At 41.0% G+C, this 23,451-nt stretch overlaps 2 protein-coding genes across 11 annotated transcripts in view; one reads left to right on the forward strand and one right to left on the reverse strand.

Moving 5' to 3' along the window:
- Positions 1-23,451, reverse strand: part of LOC146588038 (uncharacterized) — a 136,681-nt gene that overhangs the window by 112,961 nt on the left and 269 nt on the right. For 2 of the 10 annotated variants that reach the window (XR_014897512.1, XR_014897505.1), the window contains exon 2: positions 16,724-16,842. The exons of the other annotated variants lie outside the window; for them this stretch is intronic. The gene's annotated coding sequence lies outside the window, so the exon portion shown is untranslated. The remainder of the gene's footprint in view (positions 1-16,723; positions 16,843-23,451) is intronic. 10 annotated transcript variants of the gene reach the window in all.
- TSPAN2 (tetraspanin 2) lies at positions 7-23,443 on the forward strand. The gene is made up of 8 exons (XM_085318633.1): positions 7-97; positions 2,796-2,898; positions 13,911-14,008; positions 14,442-14,516; positions 15,009-15,107; positions 16,359-16,433; positions 17,339-17,422; positions 18,860-23,443. Exons 1-8 carry the CDS (start codon positions 29-31, stop codon positions 18,923-18,925), a joined length of 669 nt encoding a protein of 222 aa, XP_085174759.1. The 5' UTR covers positions 7-28; the 3' UTR covers positions 18,926-23,443.

Consider the following 23,451-nt stretch of genomic DNA (forward strand, 5'->3'; position numbering starts at 1 on the left):
GGAGCTGCTGCTGGAGCGGGTGCCCGCCATGGGCACGGGGCGCGAGGGGATGCGCTGCATCAAGATCCTGCTCTTCATCTTCAACCTGACCTTCTGGGTGAGCGCCGCGCGGCGCCGGGCGGGGCGGGGCGGGCCCTGCGGGAGGAGCCCCTGACTGCTGCGGGGCCCCGACCCGCCGGGCAGGCTGCAGCCGGCGTGGTGCCGTGGGCCTGTCGCCGCACGGGAGTCTCACAGCGCTGCCCCCTGCTTTGAGGAGGTCTGCGGGCCCCTCGGACGAGCAACCTAGGGTTGCATTGCAAGAACACCCCACCAGTGCTCTTGACTTCTACTCTCTTTTATAAAGCTACATCTCTTGCTAGGAAAATACATATTCGATAAAGAGGACAGTACCGAGCAGAGACAACATCTTTCTTAACTTTTTTTAAAGCAAAGACCATTTCCCCAAAAGCATAAATTTTCAAACAACAGGAGGCTGTTAGAGGATCTCCCAGTACCACTTCTTCACAGCATCAAGTTGCTTTTTAACAATGTAATTCCAAACAATGAGCCAACAGCTTCTACTTTTACAAACTCATCCTGAGAGACAAAGTTCTTGCATAATACTGCACTTTGCTGAGTGCTGCCCTAATGTATCACTGAAACAGTGTTTTATTGGACACAGTCCTGGGCAACCTACTCTAGCAGACACCACCCGAGCAGGGGGTTTGGATCAGGTTATCTCCAGAGGTCCCTTCTAACCCCAGCTATTGTTTGATTCTATTAATTGTAACATCCTCATGAGATTGGAGAATGTTATGCTCACTTATCACACCTTCTTAACAGTCACAGTGTCAGAGCACAACTTAATTCAAGATACCTTACTTCTCTCTTTCAGTTTCCCCCATGCACTGTCAGTTTCACAGTGGAAAGTGTGAACTTTTCAGTTTCACATCGAAAAAATAATCAGAAATGTGGGGTTTTTTAATGTCTTCCTGCTTTCTGATTATGTTTTTTTTAAAAAAAAAAAAGTAATAAAATATTCCTATTTAGTCTTTTGGAGCAAGCAATTTGGGGATTTTGTCTCCTTTATGCTTTAAACACAGTTAAACCAAATGCTTTTCCCTTTTGGTGACAGCACTGCAAGCTCCAAGTACACAGTGCTGCTGTGCTGCAAGCACTGTGAGCAGAATGATGTTGCTCAGCTGCAGCTGCAAGTCAGCAGGAGAAGGACAAAGCTTTGTGTTATGTTGTCTCACAGAAGTGACAATTACTGTGTTTTGTTATCTCCATTTACACTGAGAAGGAAGAAATCATCCCCTCAATTGGATTTGGCTGTTCATTTCAAACATAYCTAAGCTACCAGAATCACTTAGAAGCCCGGACAGGAAGGGACTTGAGCTGCCTGCCTAATGAGCTCTGGCAGTCCCAAGGCTGAGCCCCTGCTTGTAGCAGGCGAGTTCCCAGGCCACGATCGGGGCTGGGGTGGGACTTTCATTCTCTGAGCCAGAACTTAACTTGGTTTTCACATTCTGTGAGTAAAGCTGTGATTCTGAGCTGTTCAGCTATATGCTCTTTTACATGCTAGTTATGATAGTAAGTCCCACAGTGATTTATAGGAAAACTATCCTGTCATAATTGGTTCAAACATGCTTAACTTCAGCACATCTCTAAGAGCAATATAGACTCCCCCCTCTTTCTGGATAAGCCTCTAAACAGAACCCTTCTCACAATTCAACAGCAGCAGCAACTCTGAAATGGCCAGACTGTCATCTCTAGTTTGGTGTGATGATGAGTCAGAGGTCCAGCTTCCACAGCATCATATATCTCATTTTACTGTGGTTTGTTACAGTGTTGTTTAAGTATCTGAAGGGAGGGTGTCAGGGGGACAGAGACAAGCTCTTTTCAGTTGTCCCATGTGACAGGACAAGAGGCAATGGGCAGAAATTGAAGCACAGAAAGTTCCGCCTGAACGTGAGGGGGAATTTCTTCMCTGTGAGAGTGATGGAGCACTGGAACAGGTTGCCCAGAGAGGTTGTGGAGTCTCCTCTGGAGATATTAAATGCTCGCCTGGATGCAACCCTGTCTAACAGGCTCTAGGTGACCCTGCTGAGCAGGGCGGTTGGACTAGATGATCTCCAGAGGTCCCTTCCAACCTTACTGATTCTATGATTCATGATCCTGGAGCTGGAACAGTGATGCATACAGGGGGAGAAGGCACTTCTCAGCCCAAGTGGCTGCTATTTACCCCTAGAACAGTGATGAGGGTTGAAAAAAGTCAGTGAAATTACTTCTGTCATAACAGTTTGGTGTGTGTCAAGCCAGCAGGGCTCAACTGCTAGGCAGGCAGCACTTCCCTGGACAGAGGTTTTACTACAGAATATTGTCTTCAGTCCAGGCCCAGGCCTAGAGTGGCACTGGCCTACTGCACCCTGTCTCGCTGCAGTGCAGTTCTGGGGGGTAGGAAGGAGGGAAGAGTGTACTCTGCTGGTTTTGCAGCTTCTCTGTTCTCATGTGTACTCACTCCCTCACCTCCTACCCTGTTCCATTTCTCATTGCAATTCAGGCCGAAGTTTGATGACTAAAAGAGCTTATTTATAAGATTTGAAAATCACCAGTGAATTGAGCTGAAGCAAAGATGCACATTGCTCTATGCTAGGAAATCAGTGTTATCAAATACTAGCAAAAGGTCCCTGAATTTTCTGATGGCACAATCCTTAGCTGTGGAGTTTCAAGAAAGTACAAAGTTCCAGTGACCACTCTTTGATGCTCTCCAGCCAGTGGACATTAAAGTATTAACTAGTGTATTTATTTTCCAGCTAGCAGGATTGGCCGTCATTGCCTTTGGTCTGTGGCTGCGATTTGGTGGGGTCATGGCAGAGTTTGCTTCAGACAAAAGATCTCCAGAGTATTTCTTCATGGGTGAGTTAAAGTGCTTGTGTTGACAGTAGCTGTCAGACTTGCTTTTCATCTTGGGGCATGCAACACACTCTACACATTAAATTAAATGAAGGCCAACAATTCCTGAGTTGAACTGCACAGAAGCAGGTATTGTGGTMCTGTGTATCATGTGGGTGATGGCTTTCCTCATTTCTCAGCATCAGCTTCCTTAGGCCTAATTGAACTCTTYTTTCAGACCTGATCCAATCCTTAAGTACGATTTTGTCAGTAAGTTGTTGATACTGTTGAAGAAGTTGAGAGGGCTGTGAAATAGGGCTCACCAATATACCCTTCCGGAGTTTCTGTGCAGCTGTTAGCCAACACAATGGTGACAGTGTCACTTTTGAACGTTTCCACTACCAGTGCCGCAGTAAGACTTTTGCTCATCAGTYCTCTCTGTGTCTGCACACAGAGGCCCTCAGTGTGGTTTTGGAAATCACAGCAAACCCTTCCATGGTTGAGAAGTAAAACTGCAGTGTTCAGTCATCTCAGGAACTGTTCCTCCAGCCTAGGCAGGAATTGGCCAGCTCCCCAAGCCCAGAGAGCTGGTAGTATTGGCCACATCTGATTTCAGAAATTTAAAATATTTTTCTCCCTATGAATTCCAGTTGGGTCTTCTGGAAATGCCACCTGTTACATGTCTATAGATATCTTTAAACAGCAGCTGTCTAGGACTGTCAGCAACTGCATTGCCCCATCCATTGCCAATTRCAATTTGTCTTTACATTATAAGACTTAGGATTTTTTCTGTTTTAATATATATGCTTCAGGATGAACTCACCCAATAAAATTCAATTCATATATTCATTTTTGCCATCTGCATATGCCAAATGTTAATGAATCCTGTTCTGCCTTGTCCATCAAGCCACCTTGACAGAGGAGTAGCTGGAGAGCTCCAGGGAAGAGAAAATCTTGGCTGTGAACATAAAACAATTAAATACAGGCACTGGGGGCACTGACTGCTTGCTCAAATGGAAGTTGAGCCAGAGTGTCCTATGGCCGTCAGTTACCCATCACAGGACTATTAACTGGGCTGGGCGGTTTTTTAAATATCTTCTTTCTCTTCACTGGAGACCTTGCCTTGACACACCTCAGTGTGTCAAAGCTCTTTTATTACATGCAACAGGGCCAGAAACATTTAGCAAACTGTACAATACTGTGGGAACAGATGGGTAGAGTATTATGTCCAGCAAAGCTTCTGTGGGAACTTAGAAGGCAGAATAAAACCATTTRGACAGAAATTTGTCTGGGACATCCAGGTTACTGTAAAATACCCTGTGGCATCTTTACAGACCCAGAGTTAGAATGCATGGTTTACTTGTTCTCTTTTATCTGAGATGCTACTTCAGCAGTAGGCTGGACCATCACTTCATCTCCAGATCCAGTTTATGCTTGCTGAATTCATATGCTGTATCTTGAAACTCTTCTCTGCCTCATGTTTTAATGTTTGACACAGGAGACTGAAGAAGACAGAAGGATGTTCTGGCCTTCACAGTCATTGTTGGCTTGTTAGATGCCATAAAGCAATAGATCTTGTGATAGGAATAAGCACCACAGTTGTTTCACAGTTTTGCAGGACAGATTGTAATGCTGGGCAAATAAGATTTGCTTTGGTTCATATGTATTAAGATCTCTGAAAGGTTTAATCGGCTTCAGTCCTGAGTAGGAATTACAAAAGCTATTCAGAGATGTTCGTTCTAGGAAGCCTCAGGGTATGTTCTTGTAAAAGTTAAGTTATATACCATGCCACTCAAGTATTGTTGGGCTGATTCTCACAGGTATTTATAGAGCTGTATGCTGTAAAATGTAACCACTAGCAAAGGAAGTGCTAAGGAACAGGACATAAATATGATGAGATCTTTTGAACTTGCACTCTTGACTGAACTCTACGGCAAACTTTGTCTCTCTCCAATAATAGGCATTGTACTCAGAGTGGAGTGTGCTTGTTAAAGAAAAACAAAACAAAAAAATTCTGCTCCTCTTCCTCATTACTAATCTTGCTAAATGCTGTTGTAACTCCTGAGCGTCTGATGGGGCAGCCAGTGCTGTTAGAAGTTTGAGGCTGTTAATGACCTCTGACTAAGGCTGTGGTAAAGGAACAGTGATAAGTTCAGTGCCAGTGTTTCTTTTTGCAGCAGACAAAGCTGCACTTGATAGTCATGCTCAAGTTCTTCAACTCTGAAGATTCCAATTCTGAGTCTCCCTTGACATTTGTCCTTTGGGTCCTTCTCAAGGAGCTTCTAGGAGTCTTGTTTATTCAGCTCTCTGTGTTTGTTCTGCACCATGCATCCTGGGTGACAGCCAGGATTTTACATAGCAATTCTTAATATGTAATAAGTCTGCAGTATACAAGGAGCAGCTGCCCAGAGGGCTGAAAGAGAAAGCAGATCATCAGTATGACTTGGAGACATAAACACAGGGCCATACATTTCAAAATAATCTCTATAGATGTTTCACTGAACTCTGTGGCTGTTTTGTGATAACTCAAACYGCTGTAATGCGATCAGCTCCAACACAGTGTTTGGAAAAAGCTTCAGCTGTATGCAGTTTCTTTTGTAGACTGAAGCACTGTCCAGGATCACCATCCTGCAGGTAACATCTCCTTTTTTAATTCCAAAGAGCAGCACATTCTGTTCTTTTTATACCTGGATTGAGTTGTCAGCTGTATCCAACTTTTTTTTTTTTTTTCCTTGTACTTACTTCTTTCTCCTCCCCTCCACCCCCGGATCTGAACATTTGTTTTAGTTTAAAATAATTGATAATTACATCCTTGCATTTTCCATTAGGCCAGAATGAGTCTCCCCAAACAGCCCTGTCCCTTACCAGCAGTCCATCTGTCTTTCTGCCCCCTAGAATAGTTTTAGCCACAACTTGCCARCCAAGCGTGTTCATCTTTTCCAGCCACTGAAATGTTTCTGTCAGTTTGAGAACAACTTGCATGCAGCAGTGCCAAGGTCAAGCACATACGTGTCATTAGTTTTCTGTTGCTTGTGGTTTTGTGTTCAGTGATCCATATTTCTCACTACAGTTAGCAGTTTTTAAACTTACCCACAGGAACCCTTTGTCCCATGCAGTCTCCTGCTGCTCTACTGAGTGTAGCTCGTGCTGGAGCTGAAGATTAGTTTCCACCTGCATACAAGGAGTAGCCTCCTAAAATTCTCTTCCTCCAGCCCCCTAGCTTTTGAAGTTCCCACTGCATTGGCAGACATACCAGTACTTCTATGTTGGAACGTCTCATAATGTTTTTTTGTGCCTGTGCTTCAAAGTGCTAAGGCGCAACTGCAGCTTTCCTGATTCCTTTTCAGTTCAGCTCTGGTAGATTTCATATATTTCTCTCACAACTATTCTTCAGGAAAAAAAAAGAAAGGATAATTACAGCAAAGGTCAATAGCTGGGCAGTCACCTCTTTCATCTGAGTTGTCTGTGACATTGTACTGACCAGATGGAGCAAAGATCTGTAGAAAAAAAGGGAATTCCCTTGGATTCTTCCTCTTTCCTGAGATTCCTATGCCAAGAGTCTGCTGAATTTTTACTGGGCAGGAAAGCATACAACCGTCAGGAGGGAAAGAGAGGTGATTCTTTGAACCCAACATGTCAGCATTGCGGTCTCATAGTTAATTGGTTCTGAATTAGTTCTTTTTCGTAAATTTAAGAATACTTAAAGCACACACATGATGACAGAGTACCTACTGAGTGAAAATTCAGCATTTCTGAAGAAAAAACTAATGCAGGGACTTCTTAAGGAACAGTTCAAGATACTGYCTCTTCCCTTTTTGTATTTCGTGGATGAGGATGAAAATCTGCCTTGGCTCCATGGAAAACACAGAGGACAAACTCTGTGAGCTCCTAATATGTTAAGTCCCATTGRTCACATCACTGCCAATTACAGTAAACAATGAAATGTATGTACCTTACAAGACAACTATGAAGGGTAACAGAAACAACTGAATGTGAATGAATCAACCTGGATGACTTTCTCACAGCTGTCAGCGTTGAAGCATTGTTTCTCCTGCACAGTGAGAGTTCCAATCTTTCTCCTATGTTATGCTTTCTTTGCTGCAGTTCCCTGATCAAAGCTGTGGTCCAGGCATTCGTCAGGGCCAGACCAGTTGTGGGTAAAAGTTTCAGGATGGCTGTGGCTCTTCCCTGGGGTCTTTGAGAGCACGAGTGATAATTCTGGCTTTGAAAGGTACAGTTAGATGTTGCATGCCTTAGAATATGAAGTCATGTCTGAAGTTGAAAGATATTAGCAGTTTTTCTCCATAGTAGTAGGTGCCCACACAAGCAGGAGCTGGCCAGCAGTTAAGTCTACGTGAACTGCAATTCTCTGTTCCTGTACTTGGTTGTTATACTTCTGTTCACATATTTTGGGGTCAAGCACTATACTCTCAGTCAGCAATAATCTCTCTCTAAGGTCCATTGCCCCATTAATTCTATCAGCCTTTAAAATAAGATCTGTTGGCAAAGTAGCCTCTGCGCAGACATGCAATAGCAAAAATGGTGTGTCAAGCAGTCCTGCCATCATGTGTATGGGACCTTGCAGAGGCTTTTAGTCTGTACTTAAGACTTAAGCAATGAACTTATCTGTCTTTCTTCCTGTCATCTTCTGTGCAGGTCCCTTCTTCTGCAGTTAAGGAAGGGAGGTATAGAAGAGGCTGATAGTAATTTCTTGGCTAGAAAACAAAAACTGCTGCACTGGAAATCAGTTTAAACAAATAACACAAAATCAAAAACAAAACCCCATACTCAAAAGGGAAGCTGTTACAAAGTCCTCAGTTTCTGTGCTGGATCACATGACCTAGCAAGTAGCTCCTAAAACCAGTATCCTGCCTGGCAGAGTAYAAGGCAAGGCCACCACAAAGTCAGAGTTCTAATAAAACAAGCTAATTAAACCAAGTAGAACAATCTGTCCAGTTACCTCAGACTGACTGCTTTGTGTTTGCAATATGCTGAGAATCAGGAGGCATTTAATTTTTTAATGAGTCACTTAAACGTAATGTGTTTTAAACTATCGTTTTTCCTTGGTAAATTGTCTTCACCTTTCTCCCCCCCACACACAATCTTTTTGTGTGCAGCTGCCTAAAAGCCAGCCAGTTCCGCAAAGCAACAGCAGTTGAACTGACAGTTATGCCATTTCCTTCTTTGACTTCTATAACTCACGCCTTTCTCTAGGCAGCTGCAGGTCACCCTAGTGCCCTGTCTAGCCAGTTATTTCCAACTCCTACATGTGTTTCTCATCTTTTCCAACTGTGCAGTTGCACTACTTGTTTCTTGGTGCTCAACTGAGGTTTGAGAGCCTCAGTTCTTCTAAGGAGGAACACATTTGCCTCAAAGATTGTAATTCACATACAACCTCAGGAAAATCTCTTCAAATCATGTCTGGGTTCTAGGACTCCTGTCATCACTGCCTCTGGATCCCTTATGCAAAGAACAGAGCTGCTTGTTTTCGTGATGGAATATGAACAGTCAGTGGTTTGTTTAGTGCTGGTTACTCAGCCCAAAAAAAGAAAGAGCATAACTATTTAAAATGGAAAAAGTGACTGTAGTAGCCAGGTAAACAAGGAACCCATGTGAAATAAAACCAGACAGAGATACTGTGCCTTTGTCTCCTCCTGCTCTTTGCAATTGGCTCTGGACATGAATTTGTATTTCAAAGCTCTGAGTGAGATTTTGGAGAAAAACAGCTCTGTGAATGGGTTCTATTCTAGAGTCTAAACTTAGATCTCTACCAGCCTGAGAAGCTGGCAGAGGGTAGCTGGTGGCAGTGGTGATGGTTCATACCTTGTCTGAAATAAGAATGGTTTTAACGCTCACGTTAATAGGTTCCTCACTGTCTGCTTTGTGTTGTAATGTTTCCTTTCTGATTCATAAAACATCGGCAGTAAACGTCCCTGCCAATCATGTAATTCTTTGCAATGGCAAYAGAAAGGGATTGTGAGTCTAAGGACATAGCTGTTACTCTGTCCAAGTGCCATAGGGCAAACTATTGAACTAGCTGCATTTCCTTTCAGATTAGTTATGCATAGACTTGCATGTTACATTGACATAGGTTTTTAATCACTCTAAAGRATAAAGAGCAAGAATAAGAGTCTTTACAGATTTCACACATCATTTTTCTAAAATGGGGCTGATTGCTCCCTCACTCTGATACACATAAAGACATATTGCAGTTAGTAGCTCTAAAACTCCATCTTTCTCTTCTGCCTAACCTAAAATGATGAAATTCTGTCTTAGTGCTAAGTGCAATGGTTTTGTTCATCCACAAATGGCACACAAAATACTCTTCATCCTTCTTGGGGTGCTCCTTCACACTTGCAGATCTGCTGTCTCCAAGTCCAATCCCAATAGGCTATGTGTGTGCACAGTCAGAGAAAACAGTATCTTATGGAAGAATTCTGTGCCTTGAACACAGAGTCCAGTCAAGATGTCTGTTCAGTTGTGACTTTGCTGTTCTTTACTATTTGCAGGCATAGTTGCCACTCAACTTCTTGATTAACTGTCTGTTCCCCTTACAATTACAAAGCAGAGTCTGCGGGAAAGTGGGAATCCCTCCTGTTGAAATTTTCTCAGGGCATATCCTCATGTGACATTTTCCTTTCAGGAAATAATGATTTTCCCATAGGATGAATAAAAAAACTGAGTGTGTAGAAAAGCTGCTGCTTTAATGCTTTCCGACTTTGTTGTTTGCAAACTGAAACAGTGGCTGAAGTATGGGCTTTTCTCCCTCTCACACTCTGTTTTTCAGCCAGAAGAAAAATCAATATGTTGTTTAGTATTCTCTCACTTGATATACTGTTAAAATGGAAGTGATCATTTGTCTTCACAGCTTACAAAAATCTGTCTCTGTGTGTTTGTTTTAGCACAGCTAAAAACAAAACCCAGAATATTTTCCCACAGATAAAAAAACAGATAAACAGCAGGGATTTTCACAAAAAAAGGTCACAAATTGGTTTTGTTCAAAAAACTCATTCCTATGAAACTTCATTTTCATTTCACTGTGTTTATACAGAGGCCCATACTTTCTCCAGTGTCCCTCATAGTCATCAGTTTGTTGGCTCAAATCAACCAATCTTCTGTTGCATTTTGCACATGGAGTTTAATTCTTTGGAAAGTGTCTTTTCATCCCATTGGCACTAAGGGACTGAGACTAACTTGCTTTGTGAGACTTGCATGCAGATGCATTATGTTCCCTGAGTTGCAGGCAGCCACATGCATGACAGGTTTCTGCCTTTGGTCCCATGTTTGCCCTCTTTAATGACATAGTAGTGTGACTGATCTTGGTACTCTATTCACTTGGTGTCTGTTTCTGTGTGCAGAACAGCATGCCAAAAAACTCTAGATACTAGTAAGTTGTATAACCCTCTCTCTTCTTCATTAGCAGATAGAGACCAAAGCAGTGACAAAATTAGGAATCAGGAAATGAAYGGAGGCAAGAAGAAATAAGAGGAAAAATTTCAAACGGGCCTCAAAAATTTGGCTCCTTTCTAACTTGTACTCTTCTACTTTTGCTGCACCAACAGCTGCAACTAGACACTCTTCTCAAAATATTCCATTCAACAAAACAAGTTTTCCACCTTGATCTGACCTGCACACTTCTTTTCACCATGCTGAGCCTTGTGGAGAAGTGTTCTTTGTGTAAGAGTTTCTGGCTAACAAATGTGTTCCACTTTGCAAGTATAAAGTAAGCATCTTTGTTGTTTCTCTTTCTGCTGTGCTGTGGATGCCAAATTGGAGACCAYGGCAAGGCTTTGTATTTTATGATGGAAGCAGTTATGAACAGGAGATGATTAAAGCTTTGCTTTCCATTCTGCTTTCTTTGAAGGAATAGGGTCTAATGAAGTTTAGTTACTTTTGACACATGATACTATCCCATAGCAACGAATGAGACTAACACCACCAAACTCCTGACTTGTCTGCTTCTTTGCTGATTTTAACTGGACTGAATTGACTGCTATCAGTGGAAAATGTCTCTAAGTAAAGTTGTGATTCTAAGGGGTGCCATAAAAAGCACCATTCTCATCCTTTTCTTTTTCTTTCTCTTCTAAAGAGCCTTGCTTTTCAGCTTAGGTCTATTCCTATTACAAAATTTCAGATGATACTTTCTCCATGCGTCTTACATTTGGCATATTTCTCCATTGCTAGTTACATCCCCGTGCCCTAAGAAAAGGAATCCTAGCTCCCTGTCTTAGATATTGACACCATCTGGGACATTTCTGAATCTATTCCTTGGACATCTTTCCAGCTGAGCATATCTAGATCTGGGGACTAGGAATCCTCAGTGCAAGATGAGAAGTAAGCTGCTCCCTTTGAATTTTTTTCAAGCAGCCTTTAAAGTGCCTCCTTCCTGTGTGAAAGGTTGTGTGTATGTATATACAGTAGACATTTAAAAACACCTTTAGTTTTGTGGATTGTTTTTTTTAAGTATCCTCAGTATTTTCCAGCTAGAAATAGTTCTGTGAGTATCGGGAATTACTAGTCCCAGGCCAAGCGAGGACAAGTTCTGGAATGAGCTCTCCTGAACAGGAGATGGAAGGAGGTAGTTTTAAACTGTTGGCTAGCACAACTAAGAGGCCAGGACTCGAAGCAAATTCTGCTTTTAGTGAGTGATGTGAGAAGTTCTTCCTGTAACAGGCCTTAAAAGGGAAGTTCTGATTGAAGTAGCAGTTTAGCTATGAGTCATGCAAGTGAAATGCACAGTCTGTTTCTCAGACAAGCAAATTCAAAGTAGTCTCACCCCTGAGCCTCAAAGCACTTTGTCTTCTCTAGCTAGAAGTAACAAAAAGAAATGGGAAGGCTTCTTCCAGAAAAGTCTTCTTAATAKAAAAGTCTCTCTCTCTCAAGTTGCCTAATAAGTAATTAGGGGACTGGAGTAGGGAGTGACATGCAAAAAAGCATCCAGGATACATCTTCATAATTATATGGTATTTGTTACCATGGAGATTTCCAAATGACAGTTCTGGTGTATGGCAAATGAACAGGAGGTACTGCACCTGAGAGAAGTTGCAACTAGTGTTTTTCCAATTCACCCTCCACAAAGGCTGACCTTTATTCCTGACCCATATACACCTTTATGCATCCCTCCTTCTGTGAAAGCAACTGCACTGTGGATGTGTGTACAAGCATTAGCTTGAAGAGTGCTCAGTCCTGGTGAGTCACCAGGTGCTGAATATTAAGATTCTGGAAAATACAGAATATGATCCATCAACACATTCAGCAGCAAATCCCACTTTTCTGTCATCTCAGACCTGGCAAAGCCATATTAATCAAAATTACTTGATCAGTATTTAGCACAGTGTGTTCTTCACTGGCCATCCTCACTGCAAGAAAGGTACAGGGCAAGGAGGAAGGGGAGGGGAGAAGAATCACAAGAGGTGGGATGCATATTTGGGYGATAACCAGTGACTGGACAGGGAGTACGCAATGAATGGCCAGGCAGAAACCTGCCTTCTTCAAGGAGGCTGCAGCTACGAGGCAGTCCAAATTAAGTCATGATCATACGCACTGAGCAAGTTAATATAATTTTGTATGCATATATTTGGCTAGATCCTCTACACTCACATTTTTATAATTTGTTTGCTTTTTCATTTTCCTAGCAATCATTGCAAATTGCCATATGTATGATTTCCCGTTATAGACTGGGCAAGGCCTGCTAGCATCTCTGTTAACCCTAAATATTTGGGTCAGATTTAAGAATAATATTAAAAAAATATATATATATTTGAAAATAATTAACATTCTCATGAAAAAATGTGTGTGGTCAAATCTGAGAGCAGGAGTCACTGTGCCCTCTAGTGTGCATAGTCTGTAGTTCCACTGTCCTCTCCTAATGACTTGGGAGGGAAATGTAGCGCATTTTTCTAGCGGTAGCTAGGCATGGCAAGTCTCTGTGTGTACTCAGCACTGCCCACACAAGACGAAGAGCAGAATTAAAAGGCACTGCACAGAGCTTTTGATACTTTGGCTGGCATTGCACCCAGAAACAGTGTACAAACAGTTGTTGTGGTCTGATGGGAGCTGAAGCCACATGCAAAGGTGTATATTGCCTAAGCATAGATCAAGTAGTTTATGAGTGAGGAAGGAAGAATTCTGTGCTCTAGATTCCTCTTGTCCTAGACAGAGCCCAAACAAAAGATAATGCTGGACTTGTGTATTTGCAGCAGCATTACACGTGGCAGAGATGAATGCTATTTGTCTTACCCCTACAGTCTTTGTCCTGCCTAGTTCTGAACATAGCTCAGTTCTCAGGTGCGTTACTTCAGTACTCACTAGTATATACTAGTATATAGTACATACTAGTATAGTACAGGGCTATACTGCTATCTCCCATGTTCCATACCTGTTTCTGGCCTGGTCTTTGCTGGCAGTCTCATCCCCAGATAGTTTAATTATCCTCTTAATGCATTTAATCTGGTGATCTAAAATTTGCTGGGCTTTCTTTATATCATGAAATTTCTCTACATGCACACAGGCCATTTGGCCAGTAGCTTCAAGTCCCTTCAGCAACACAGTCCCAGGAAGAAGTTGGCTAATGTCGTTATACACTGCCAGGCAACTGATTGAGCATTGCTGACAGGTAGCTTACCTCTGTCCCTATATAACATTACAGCACATTTTCAGCTCCAGGTTTTGCAACAGAAATAAGTCTTCTAGCAGCAACATTGGACCTTCTTGCCTTATATTCCTCACTGAAGAGTTATAAAGTAGTTCTGGATGGTTTGGTGTATGTTCTTCCTGGCCTGAGCTGCTCTTGGGACAGGAAACTTTAGAGGTGGAAGCCTTCTCATTGGTCTTCATGAGGTTTCCCAAGAATTCTAAAGAAATCATTGGGCTCCTTTTGTGGTGAGAACAGCATTTCAGTGTATCTGGRGTGTATCTTTGTGAGAGGTAGGCTCAGTTGTTGTTTTGGATGTGAATGTGTGGTTCTGACAAAATTGATAGCAGGCTTTGGGAAGAGAAACCTGCTTAAATTCCTGTCTGATTCTGATTTTCCATAGGACTCTATGTATTGGTGGGAGCAGGGGTTCTGATGACCACAGTTGGACTTTTTGGGTGCTGTGGAGCAGCGCGGGAGTCTCAGTGCTTACTTGGAGCAGTAAGTAAAAGGGCCTGGTCTGTGCTGGAAAATCAACCAAAAGCATGTATTTTGTGTCATTAGTGGGAAGATCTTTGCTGTCCAAGATCTGAAATGTCTCATGTCCTTTTAATGGCTAATTTAACATCTCCAGCTATGGTGCTATTGCAGAGTTTCCATACATGAAGAAGGTCTATTGCTTATATCCTACAAGGTGTTTCCAGGAACTACATTCTGTCTTCTCCATTAAAGCTATCTGAGCCACTTCACCTCTGTTTCCGTATTACAAGCAATCTGACTTGACATCCTACTGACTGACCCTGCTTACCAGGTTTCTCCATCAGTTGCTGCGTGCACTGCTGAGGCCTGGACAAGGATAAGGGACTGACTGGCAGTCCCTATAAAGCACACTGTGCAAAGTAAATTAACATAAAGTTCTCTTCTCCCTCTGCAGTTTTTTGCTTGCTTATTGGTGATATTTGCTGCTGAGGTCACTGCTGGAGTATTTGCCTTTATAGGCAAGAAAGGGGTGAGTAGCAGTCTACTTTTACTCTTTCCAAGAGAATTATCCCAAGAAGACCCTCTGACATTCTTATCTGTAGTCAACAAAAAGCTTGTGTTCTCACAAGTCCCATTTCAAAACAGGAAGCAGTTTCTGCTCCCCTTTATTAAAGACAATCTATACATATGATTGAGCATTATGCCCAAGAGAAACATCAAGTAGAACTATATGATAAGGGGGCATAGCTTGGGAAAAGTACAGATAAACTGTAGCAGTGAACTTCTCCAACTAATGAGTSTTTGGCCAAAACACAGAATATAGCATCTGTAGATTTTTCTGCACTATGCGGAGTCCCTCTGAATGCCATTGGGTCCTCAAAGCTCCTATCTTTCCTATCATGTCTGCCTCAATTTACCAGAAGTAATTTCCTGCTCTGGAAGTCGATGACAAGCTGGAATTTTGCACTGGATTTTGGGTAAGACTTACTTGCCTCTCACTTGACAAGTCTGATTTCTGCAGGCAATACAGGAAGCCCAGAAAATATATGAAGACATTTATGATGACTATATGAAAAACCCAGAAAAAGTCAACGGGACTATCTATCACTACCACTCAGCTGTGAGTAGCTGTCGTGAGTGTAAATACCTTGTACTATTTCTCTGTTTCACAGTACCTTTTAAAATTCAGTATGTCACCCACTACATATGAAAGAATAGAATGGAAAGATGCTTAAACTGAAGCCAGATGCTCATAACTGTGTTTCCTGATGGCTATGACAGAGTTCTCTGTTTCAGATCCCAAGTGATCCCTGGCTTTGAAAGTGAAAACAGCCAGGCTTTTAAATTTGAGCGAATGCTTCTGGTCTTTGTACAAAAGACGTGACTATTATGGCCCTTTTGGATTTTAAAGTCCAAGAATACTCAAAAACACAGAGAGAACAGAAACATCTGAGTCCAACTCTGCATTTGTCAGAGAAAAAAAAAATGTGTCCAGTGTCCCAGGCTCTACAATGTTACCAATAATATTAAGTGGCAAATCCTGTCACTAACAACACAATACAGAGAACAAACCAAAAGCACATAATAACATGATCCAGCTCAGGCCACCCAGAGAGTTAGTGTCTAAACCAGATTAGAACCTGTAATTTCCTGATTCCCACTTGATTTCTTTTTCTGTCTACATTGCCTCCCACAGAGATCAAGCCCCCCTCACCTCTGTTGCTCCTTACAGCATTCCCACGTTCCTTATAACAAATATTTCACAACCTCAGACCCTTCTGTCCTTCTCCCAAGGCTGTTATTTCTGACCCCAAGAGGAATTCCAAGCATTTTGTAGGAGATATGCAAACAGGAAAAATAAACCCTCTAAAGCGCTCTGATTTATCACTGTCCCCAAACCCAGCACTACATTCTGTCTGAAATAAGGATTCCAGTATGTTCTGTTACAGAACTGACTGTTGTGTGTTGCCCATACTACTGTATGTGCTATTTGAACTTTCTGCTTTCTCCATTTAACTATTTCTCTTTCCTTGGAAGCCAGGGATCTGCATTTCCAAGTCAAGGGATCTGCATTTCCAAGTGCTTTGTTATGAGATACTATGATAAAAATTCCTTCTGGAAGTTTTTGTCAATACATATTTGTCTGTTCACTGTGACTTCAGACACTTGAAATTGATTTTTGATAATTTCTCTTCCTGGCCCAGTTGTAACTGGAACAAAGGTAGCAGTTGTTACAGGGGATAAGCTGTGACTTGATCTACATTGTTTCTCTTTGTCAGTTATTTACTGTTGACAATTAACTCACTTTCAGTATGAAACAAGCCTATGGTTTCTGCCTTTTTTTTTTTGGACTCTTCTCTCTTTCTCATAGCTCCAGTGCTGTGGTAAAGATAGTATGGAACAACAAATGGGATTACCCTGTCCAGAAAACATCCAGATGCCAAAGGCAAGTGTCCTCTATTCTGTTTTTTCCTAATGACTTTCCTATTGACATGTCATAGTTTAAAAAAAATTTCCCTGGTGACAGGGAATAAAGATACCACAGATGGTAGCATCAGGATGACATGAGTTTTATGGCCCAGAGAGCCAACTGGGTTGAGAGCTTAGTATCCAATAAAAAGGTGTGGTATTTCGAACAAAAGGCAGTTGGCATCTGATTACTTAAAAGATCACCTTTTAATGTCAACCATTTAAGGAAACATTCAGTAAGTGAAAGAAATGGAGAACTTCCTTTACCTTGCAAATTCCAGTACTGCCATATGGGTTAGAGTAGAGGTAATATTAAACATGTCTGCCCCTCATTTCTGAAGCCTGCTTGTAGCCTCCTGTGGTAGGTGTGACAGTTATTAYACCAACTGAAAAACAAAGTGGGAAGGATGTAGCAGAATAGAAGTCATAAATGAAAGGCCCCATAAAAGCTGAAATTTGRCAACTGACTGTCCTAACCATACATAGGAACTCCTACCTAGAAGCTTTGTTGTTGCTGAGAAGGGTACTGCTGTTTCTACCTTTTGCAGAATCTGCTTGCAAGCTCAACATTAATCTGAAGGGCAAAACTTTTTGATTTAATATAGCCTGACACAGAAGGGTTTTTAAATTTAGGGTAAACTGATTGTAAGATGACTTGCACTTGTCAACCTGGACAGACAGGGGATAAACAACAGCACATGAAAGTACATAGAATGTGCTATGAAAATTGTCCAACAAAACACAAGGCATAGAAACCAAAATTAGGATAGTGAGTCCAATAGCATTTTTCATATTAATCTGTTGCTTTATGAGGAGAGTTGACAGAGTTCATTGGAGTATATTTTTCCAGGAGTAAAAATATTTTAATTTTGTTTTTAATAGAACTGCCTGGTTGAAATCCAGAATGTAATTGATGCTAACCTGCATTTAGTTGGAATTGTTGGAATTGCAGTTGCTGGCATCACAGTGAGTACATCCATGCTGTCACTCTCTTAATCTAAATTTGTGCACAGTACCCTGTCCTTTACTCAAAGCTTTGTGGAAAACGTTTTGCAGCAGTTGGTGAGACTCCTCAAAGCTGCAGCTATTCTTATCACTTTCAGTGTGTCCTCTCTCTGGGAATTGCTAACAATTGTACAAACAGATTTGAGTGACTTCCAGTTTTACTGGTTCATTTTGTGTCCTCAGGTTCACTTTGGCATATTTAATGGTAATTTTGTTTTGTTGTTGTAATAGTAGGAAAGATCTGTGTACATGGACTGAACCAAAAAGCAAAAGGCCACAGCAGCATTTCATCTATTCCAAAACAACTGCAAGCATTGATACTTTTGTCCATTTGAGGATCCATTCTTTAGATTTCATAAGCAATGGAGAGTATGTTCTCTCCCCAATTATCAATTTTGTATGTATTGTGCTAAAGGAATGGTATTTAAACTGCACAGTTTTCAGAACAGTATTTCTCTCCTAAATTTACAGCACTTGGTTAAAGGTAGCTCATTCATCTAATGTTGTCACCAAAGCATCTAATTTTCCTTACACTGCGCCTTCTCCCGCAAGAGTGTATTGCTGTCTTCCCAAGGTCTGCTCCTTCATGATGGAGCTGTGACCAATAGATGTCACCCTGCTGCAGGGATCTGGCAGAAGTGGACAGTCTGCATCAAATGCAGGCTTTAAGAGAGAGTAATTTCAAGACTGTGTCTGCCATGACCTTGTTCAGATTCAGAAACCAACAACAGCATGGAGACCCAAAAGATTTGTAAAGAAATACACTTCTAGCTAGTATAAGGAGCAGTAGATTCATAGAGTTAGGTGAGTACTTCAAAGCAGAGGAAGGGTTTATGTATGGAGTGGGTAAAGAGAATTTAAGCAAGCCTAGATCAGTTGAAGTGTGACTTATATAACACATGATGGTATACTCAAAAATACAAAGCAACACAAGTGAGACAAAGTTCTGATAATCAGGTAGCTCATCAAAGATACACGGGAAATATAAGCATCTCGTCTATGCCTTCTCATCTCAGATACAGTAGAAGTTATGAAATTATACCCTCTTTTAACAGCAAACATGTGTCACTACATTTTTCCATGCTTCTTTCCTTCTTTCTAACAAATGGAGTAYGTATTAACTCAGGCTAATAATATTAATTTTGAGGGGGGGGGGGCCTTTTATGCTGGCCATAACATTTAGAATATAGAACAATGAAATCAGTGTAGGCAGATAAAGTCTTAGCTTTGAGTATCAGTGAAGCCTCTTTCATGTTAATTGTCAGATGTCTTGAGCTTTGTAGACAGAAGCAGTTGCCTGCTACCCAGCAATGACAGCCTTCAGGTTGTTCTGATACACAGACTGTTTTATAACTCTTTTTTTAAATGGATCCCTAAATTGCATTCCTTCTCTTCTAGATCTTTGGCATGATATTCAGCATGGTTCTCTGCTGTGCGATCCGTAATACAAGAGACATGATCTAAAATTCTCGCTGCACAACTATGTCCCAGGAGTCCCACACTAAACTTTACAAGAAGTGCTCTTCTACCCAACTTAATAATTGTAATATATTTTAATTAGTGTTTTAACATACTGAGAAGAAAACATCCCATTAGGTGAGCCAGTGCATTGCATTAGTTATAGGAAAACTGAAATGAACAAAAAAGGGCTTTTAAATGTCCTTTTTAATGAAAAAAAAACAAAGATTGCATCTAAGACTAATTTGATTTTTAATGTTTGAATACGTGCAATTAGCAGTTTACACATCTATAGACATTGTATAAGCACATGCATGTCTCTCCTTACAGATACATATGCACATGAGCAGGTGTTTGTCTATTCAATACTTTGTTTAGGTTAAGTATGTGCAAATGGAATACATGGTGTGTACACATGTATGCATGCATATTCTTCCAGGGCCTCACTATGCTAGAGTGTGCAGCCATCCATAAGCTTACACAACTTGAAATCCTTTCATACTGAGCCCTCTTGCCAAGAATCAAAATAGCACAAATGCACAAATGCCATTTTAAAAAATAACACCCATGATCCATTTTGTAACTATTCTTTCCAAAGCCCAAAGAGAATAGAATTAATAAAATTGGACTTCATTAAAATAAATAAATAAATAAATAAATGTAGTGTCTAAGGGCCTGCTCCTGCAAACTTGCATCCATGTGAATAGACCTTTTGACATCACCATATGCACAGCCTGTTTTTTTTTTTTTTTAAAGGGGGTCTGCAACCTTCATGCAGATGCAGAAAGTTCTGGGGGAGAAATATGCCCAAGTGTCTCCAGGCTAAATGAAGAGGGGGAAAGAAGAGAAAAGCTGGCAAGATACATAGTCATTTGTGAACGATCGCAGTGCAAGGTGTGCTTAAGCTTCCCAAGCTAGCCTGAAACAAAAATCAGTGAGTTAAAGGAGCCACTAAAATTTTTATTCAGCTGTCCCTCTATCCTGCAAGACTCTCTAAATGGTACATATATGCTAGTGCAAGAGTGGAGCCTGTATCCAGAAAAGCAGCAGCTTTGTCAGATAACCCATGGAATCTGACTAACTGGTCTATAGCAGCCAGCTAAAGAGTGAAAATAGTCAGGGAAAGACATGTAGCACTTTAATATCCTCTGTTTCTGCTTCTGTGACTATCACAGCTTCCATGGGGCTCTTACCTCAACCTCTCACCCTTCCTTGTGGGTGTAAGGCAGAAAAGGTAGGTAGGACATTTCTACAGAGCCATAAAGTAAATTTTCATACTACCAGTTATACATTGCATGACAGATATAAAAATTACACTGTATTCTTGAAATACCTCAAGGCTTGCATTTACATAGGTTTTTTATATTTTTTATTTTTCTATTTTTCATATTTATGCATATGAGAATGATCTTTTTAAAACAGCCTAGAAAGGTTCTCCCTAGAAGGGGAAAATGAATTACATCAAGGGCTCAAAATCTCTTAATTTTTGGCTTTTTCCAGGTAATTCACCATTTCAGGGAATAATTTTCCCCAAGTAGATGTTTTCACAAAGTGAGGCCATGCTAGTAATGTCCACATAGCAGCTATGTCTCTCTTATTACTACTAGTTCAGATTTCTGATGCAGTTGTGATTAGATTCTCTTATGTTCCATATTAAGAGAGTGGGTATGTTGGGGAAGAGTTAACTAAATTATACATCTCAGTGAAATGGTCCATGACTTCTAATAGGACCATGCATTTACGAGTCACGGAGTCTTTACTCCACTGAAACATAATGGAAGAAATGCAACTTCAGAAAATGTGTCCTTTCCAGTGCACATGTTTGTAAGGAATATTCATCCTTTGCGATGTTCATCTCTCCTGTTCCTAAAGAAACACAAACCCCTATCACTTTTCTGCTACTTCAGTACTGAAAAGCATGCTGCTGTTTCATGTGTCCTATTTAATTGACGCATCTTGCTTTCTTTTACATGGATCTCCTTTCTCTTTGCAAATTGTTCAGCCACAAACTGCTAACTATCCAGTAACAGCAAGACAGCTGTGCACTAATGGAAGAACAGCTGAGTATGCAGGAGGCACTGCCAAGTACGCAATTTCAGGCTTAGCTTCAGGTCCCTAGGTGAAAGGAAGACACCTTTCATGCACCAAAGAAGAGTTAGATTTGCATCCCTCTGTTCAAAGCTGATAAGCTACACATGTCATGTAAAGATAAAGCCTGGGATCTTACTCTGAGAGCATCTGACCAGGAAATCTGGCCTTGATCCGCTATCTGCTCCTATGACAGTCTCAGTTGAGAAAATGACACTGGCAGTAAATCCTTGGGGGTCTCAAGCTGACACTAAAATGTAAGTTTCTCACAGCAGATAACTACTGACTTAGTCAAAGCAATTCCCTGGGTCTCAGAGACACTTGAAACTGTCCCTAAAACTGCTCTGCCCTAAACAATAAATCCAGTAGTGTTCAGTTAGGGTATTTTCTTTCAAGGTAAGACAGACAGAAAGTAGAAACTTGTATACAGTAGCACYTGCATCATTTTTACCATTCAGAGCAAGGCAGCATTCCATGCCACCAGGTGTATAACTGCCCTAAAATGGCAGAAAGGTTTTGTAGCTAAGCTTATCTCCTCACATACGCACAGATCCCACATGCAATGGCAGTATTTTTAGAAAGAGGTCTATGCATACCATTAGGTTTTAATTCCTCGAGTTTGTAGCATCAGCAAGTAATGAGATGACTGAAGGTTGCTTCTTTACATGCTTACTGCTTCCTGAGCAAGTTGGAATATGCCCACTCCTGCTTTTGAGATGCACTGAATACAAAGACTGTTTGCAGAAACTTCTCCTCCTTCCTTGCCCCTACCCCCAGAAGAATAAAAATATCTAAGTGCCTTTTGAAAACAGGCAATTCAAACTTGAACAGCCTACTTTCTAGTGATTTTTTTTTCCTGAACAGCACATTTGTTTTTCTGAGCATAATTGTTGCTTATACTCTGGGTTTTGCTCCTTTTTGGGTAAATGGGTATCTGTGCTGCGTATCAGGAACAGAATAATACTAGTTACTGGTTTAGTTCTCTAGATTACTGGTATATATTAAGCTGAAAACCAACGTTAGACATCTACTAGTACCTTGAACAGAAGTCAGAAATACAGCCTGTTTTGTTGTTTCATGCTGTTGTAAGGCACATAAGGTACTGGCAGTACTGTTTAGCAGTTTTCTCTACATCATCGTAGTATTTGAAGGTCTTTTTTAAACTAATCAAGGAACAGAAAATTTTTACTGTCATAACTGTAAGAATGTTTTCCCGTTGCTTCRCGATCATAGCTAGTTAACAGCTCTTTCAAATTTTCATTAACTAGATGGAGCAGCCCCATTTAATGGTCAGGTGTCACAAGCTGGGTTATGGCTATCAGAAATGGACAGAGAGTGCCTACAGTTTATTGTGAAACTGCTCTTTTCTTTCAACTCTGATACCGCAAAAATCTTTGTTTTTTGCCAGCAATACAGAACCATTTCCAAGAGGGAACTATTCCATGGGTGTTCARTAAGAAAGCTAGTCAAAGGGAACTAAATCCAAACCAGGATGTAAACTTCCTCAAATACAGTTCACACTCCAGATGATGGAGTTGATCTAGATGTCAGTACTTAATTAGCAAACTCATGCCCTCCAATACATGCATGCTCCAGATAAACTGTAGCTGCCATATTAGTACCCACCTAGCCKTGTCCCTAGTACCCATTTCAGAGGAAACGGAACAAAACCATCCAGAGGACAATTATAAAAAAGCACCATTCACATTTTCTTCTTAGCCTGCCAACCAATTTGTTCTAAAGATAACAATGTAAAGAGCTAATGCCTGTATTATTTCCTTAACATTGTTATTCTTGTTTTCCTTGTCTAGTTCTTCCTAAGTAATTGATTTCAGTAGGAGCTTYGTTTGTTACAGGAAAACCTCAGCCAGTTTTGATATCCTGCAGAGATTGAACAGGAACTGATGGAGCACAGCTCTGCAATATCTCTACATTAAACACGCATATTTTGCTTTTATTTAGCCTGACACCTCTAGTTTTGTAGCAAAATATATTTCATATGTAATGAAAAAGAAATCGAGTTATTTTAAACCTTCAAATGCTATCTTTGGAAACTAGAGATTAACAGCATCAGATGCTGTTCATAGAAAATGTACATAAGTAAAGCTTGTCAATCTTAGTTCTTCCTCTCTGTTGGTGCTCTGCCCATGCCAATCTTCTGCAACACTGAAGACATTTCCATTACAGCAAACTCACTGGTATAGTGCAAATTCTGATTTTAGACAGAACTGGGATATCTGTTTATGACTGCAGTCTGTAGCAGCATTATCTCTATGACAGCTGTGAAAGAAAAAAATGGGGCTGACACTCGTTCTGACGCTGAAATCAGTTCTTACTTCCCTTTAGCGTGGTATCTTCTGAAGGGGAGTTTTATCAGTTTTTCTGTGTTGAATTTGAAACAACATTCTAATAAAAATAACCTGAAATGGAAGATTAGCAGAGGG

The sequence above is a fragment of the Rhea americana genome, unplaced genomic scaffold, assembly GCF_003343005.1.
Source record: "Rhea americana isolate MKP2758 unplaced genomic scaffold, rheAme1 scaffold_547, whole genome shotgun sequence".
NCBI lineage: Eukaryota > Metazoa > Chordata > Aves > Rheiformes > Rheidae > Rhea > Rhea americana.

Coding starts and splice junctions, on each gene's coding strand:
- TSPAN2 (XM_085318633.1), top strand. CDS start 29: ATGGGCACGGGGCGCGAGGGGATGCGCTGCATCAAGATCCTGCTCTTC. Junction 98..2,795: donor TCTTCAACCTGACCTTCTGG/GTGAGCGCCGCG, acceptor TTTATTTTCCAG/CTAGCAGGATTGGCCGTCAT. Junction 14,009..14,441: donor CTCAGTGCTTACTTGGAGCA/GTAAGTAAAAGG, acceptor CTCCCTCTGCAG/TTTTTTGCTTGCTTATTGGT.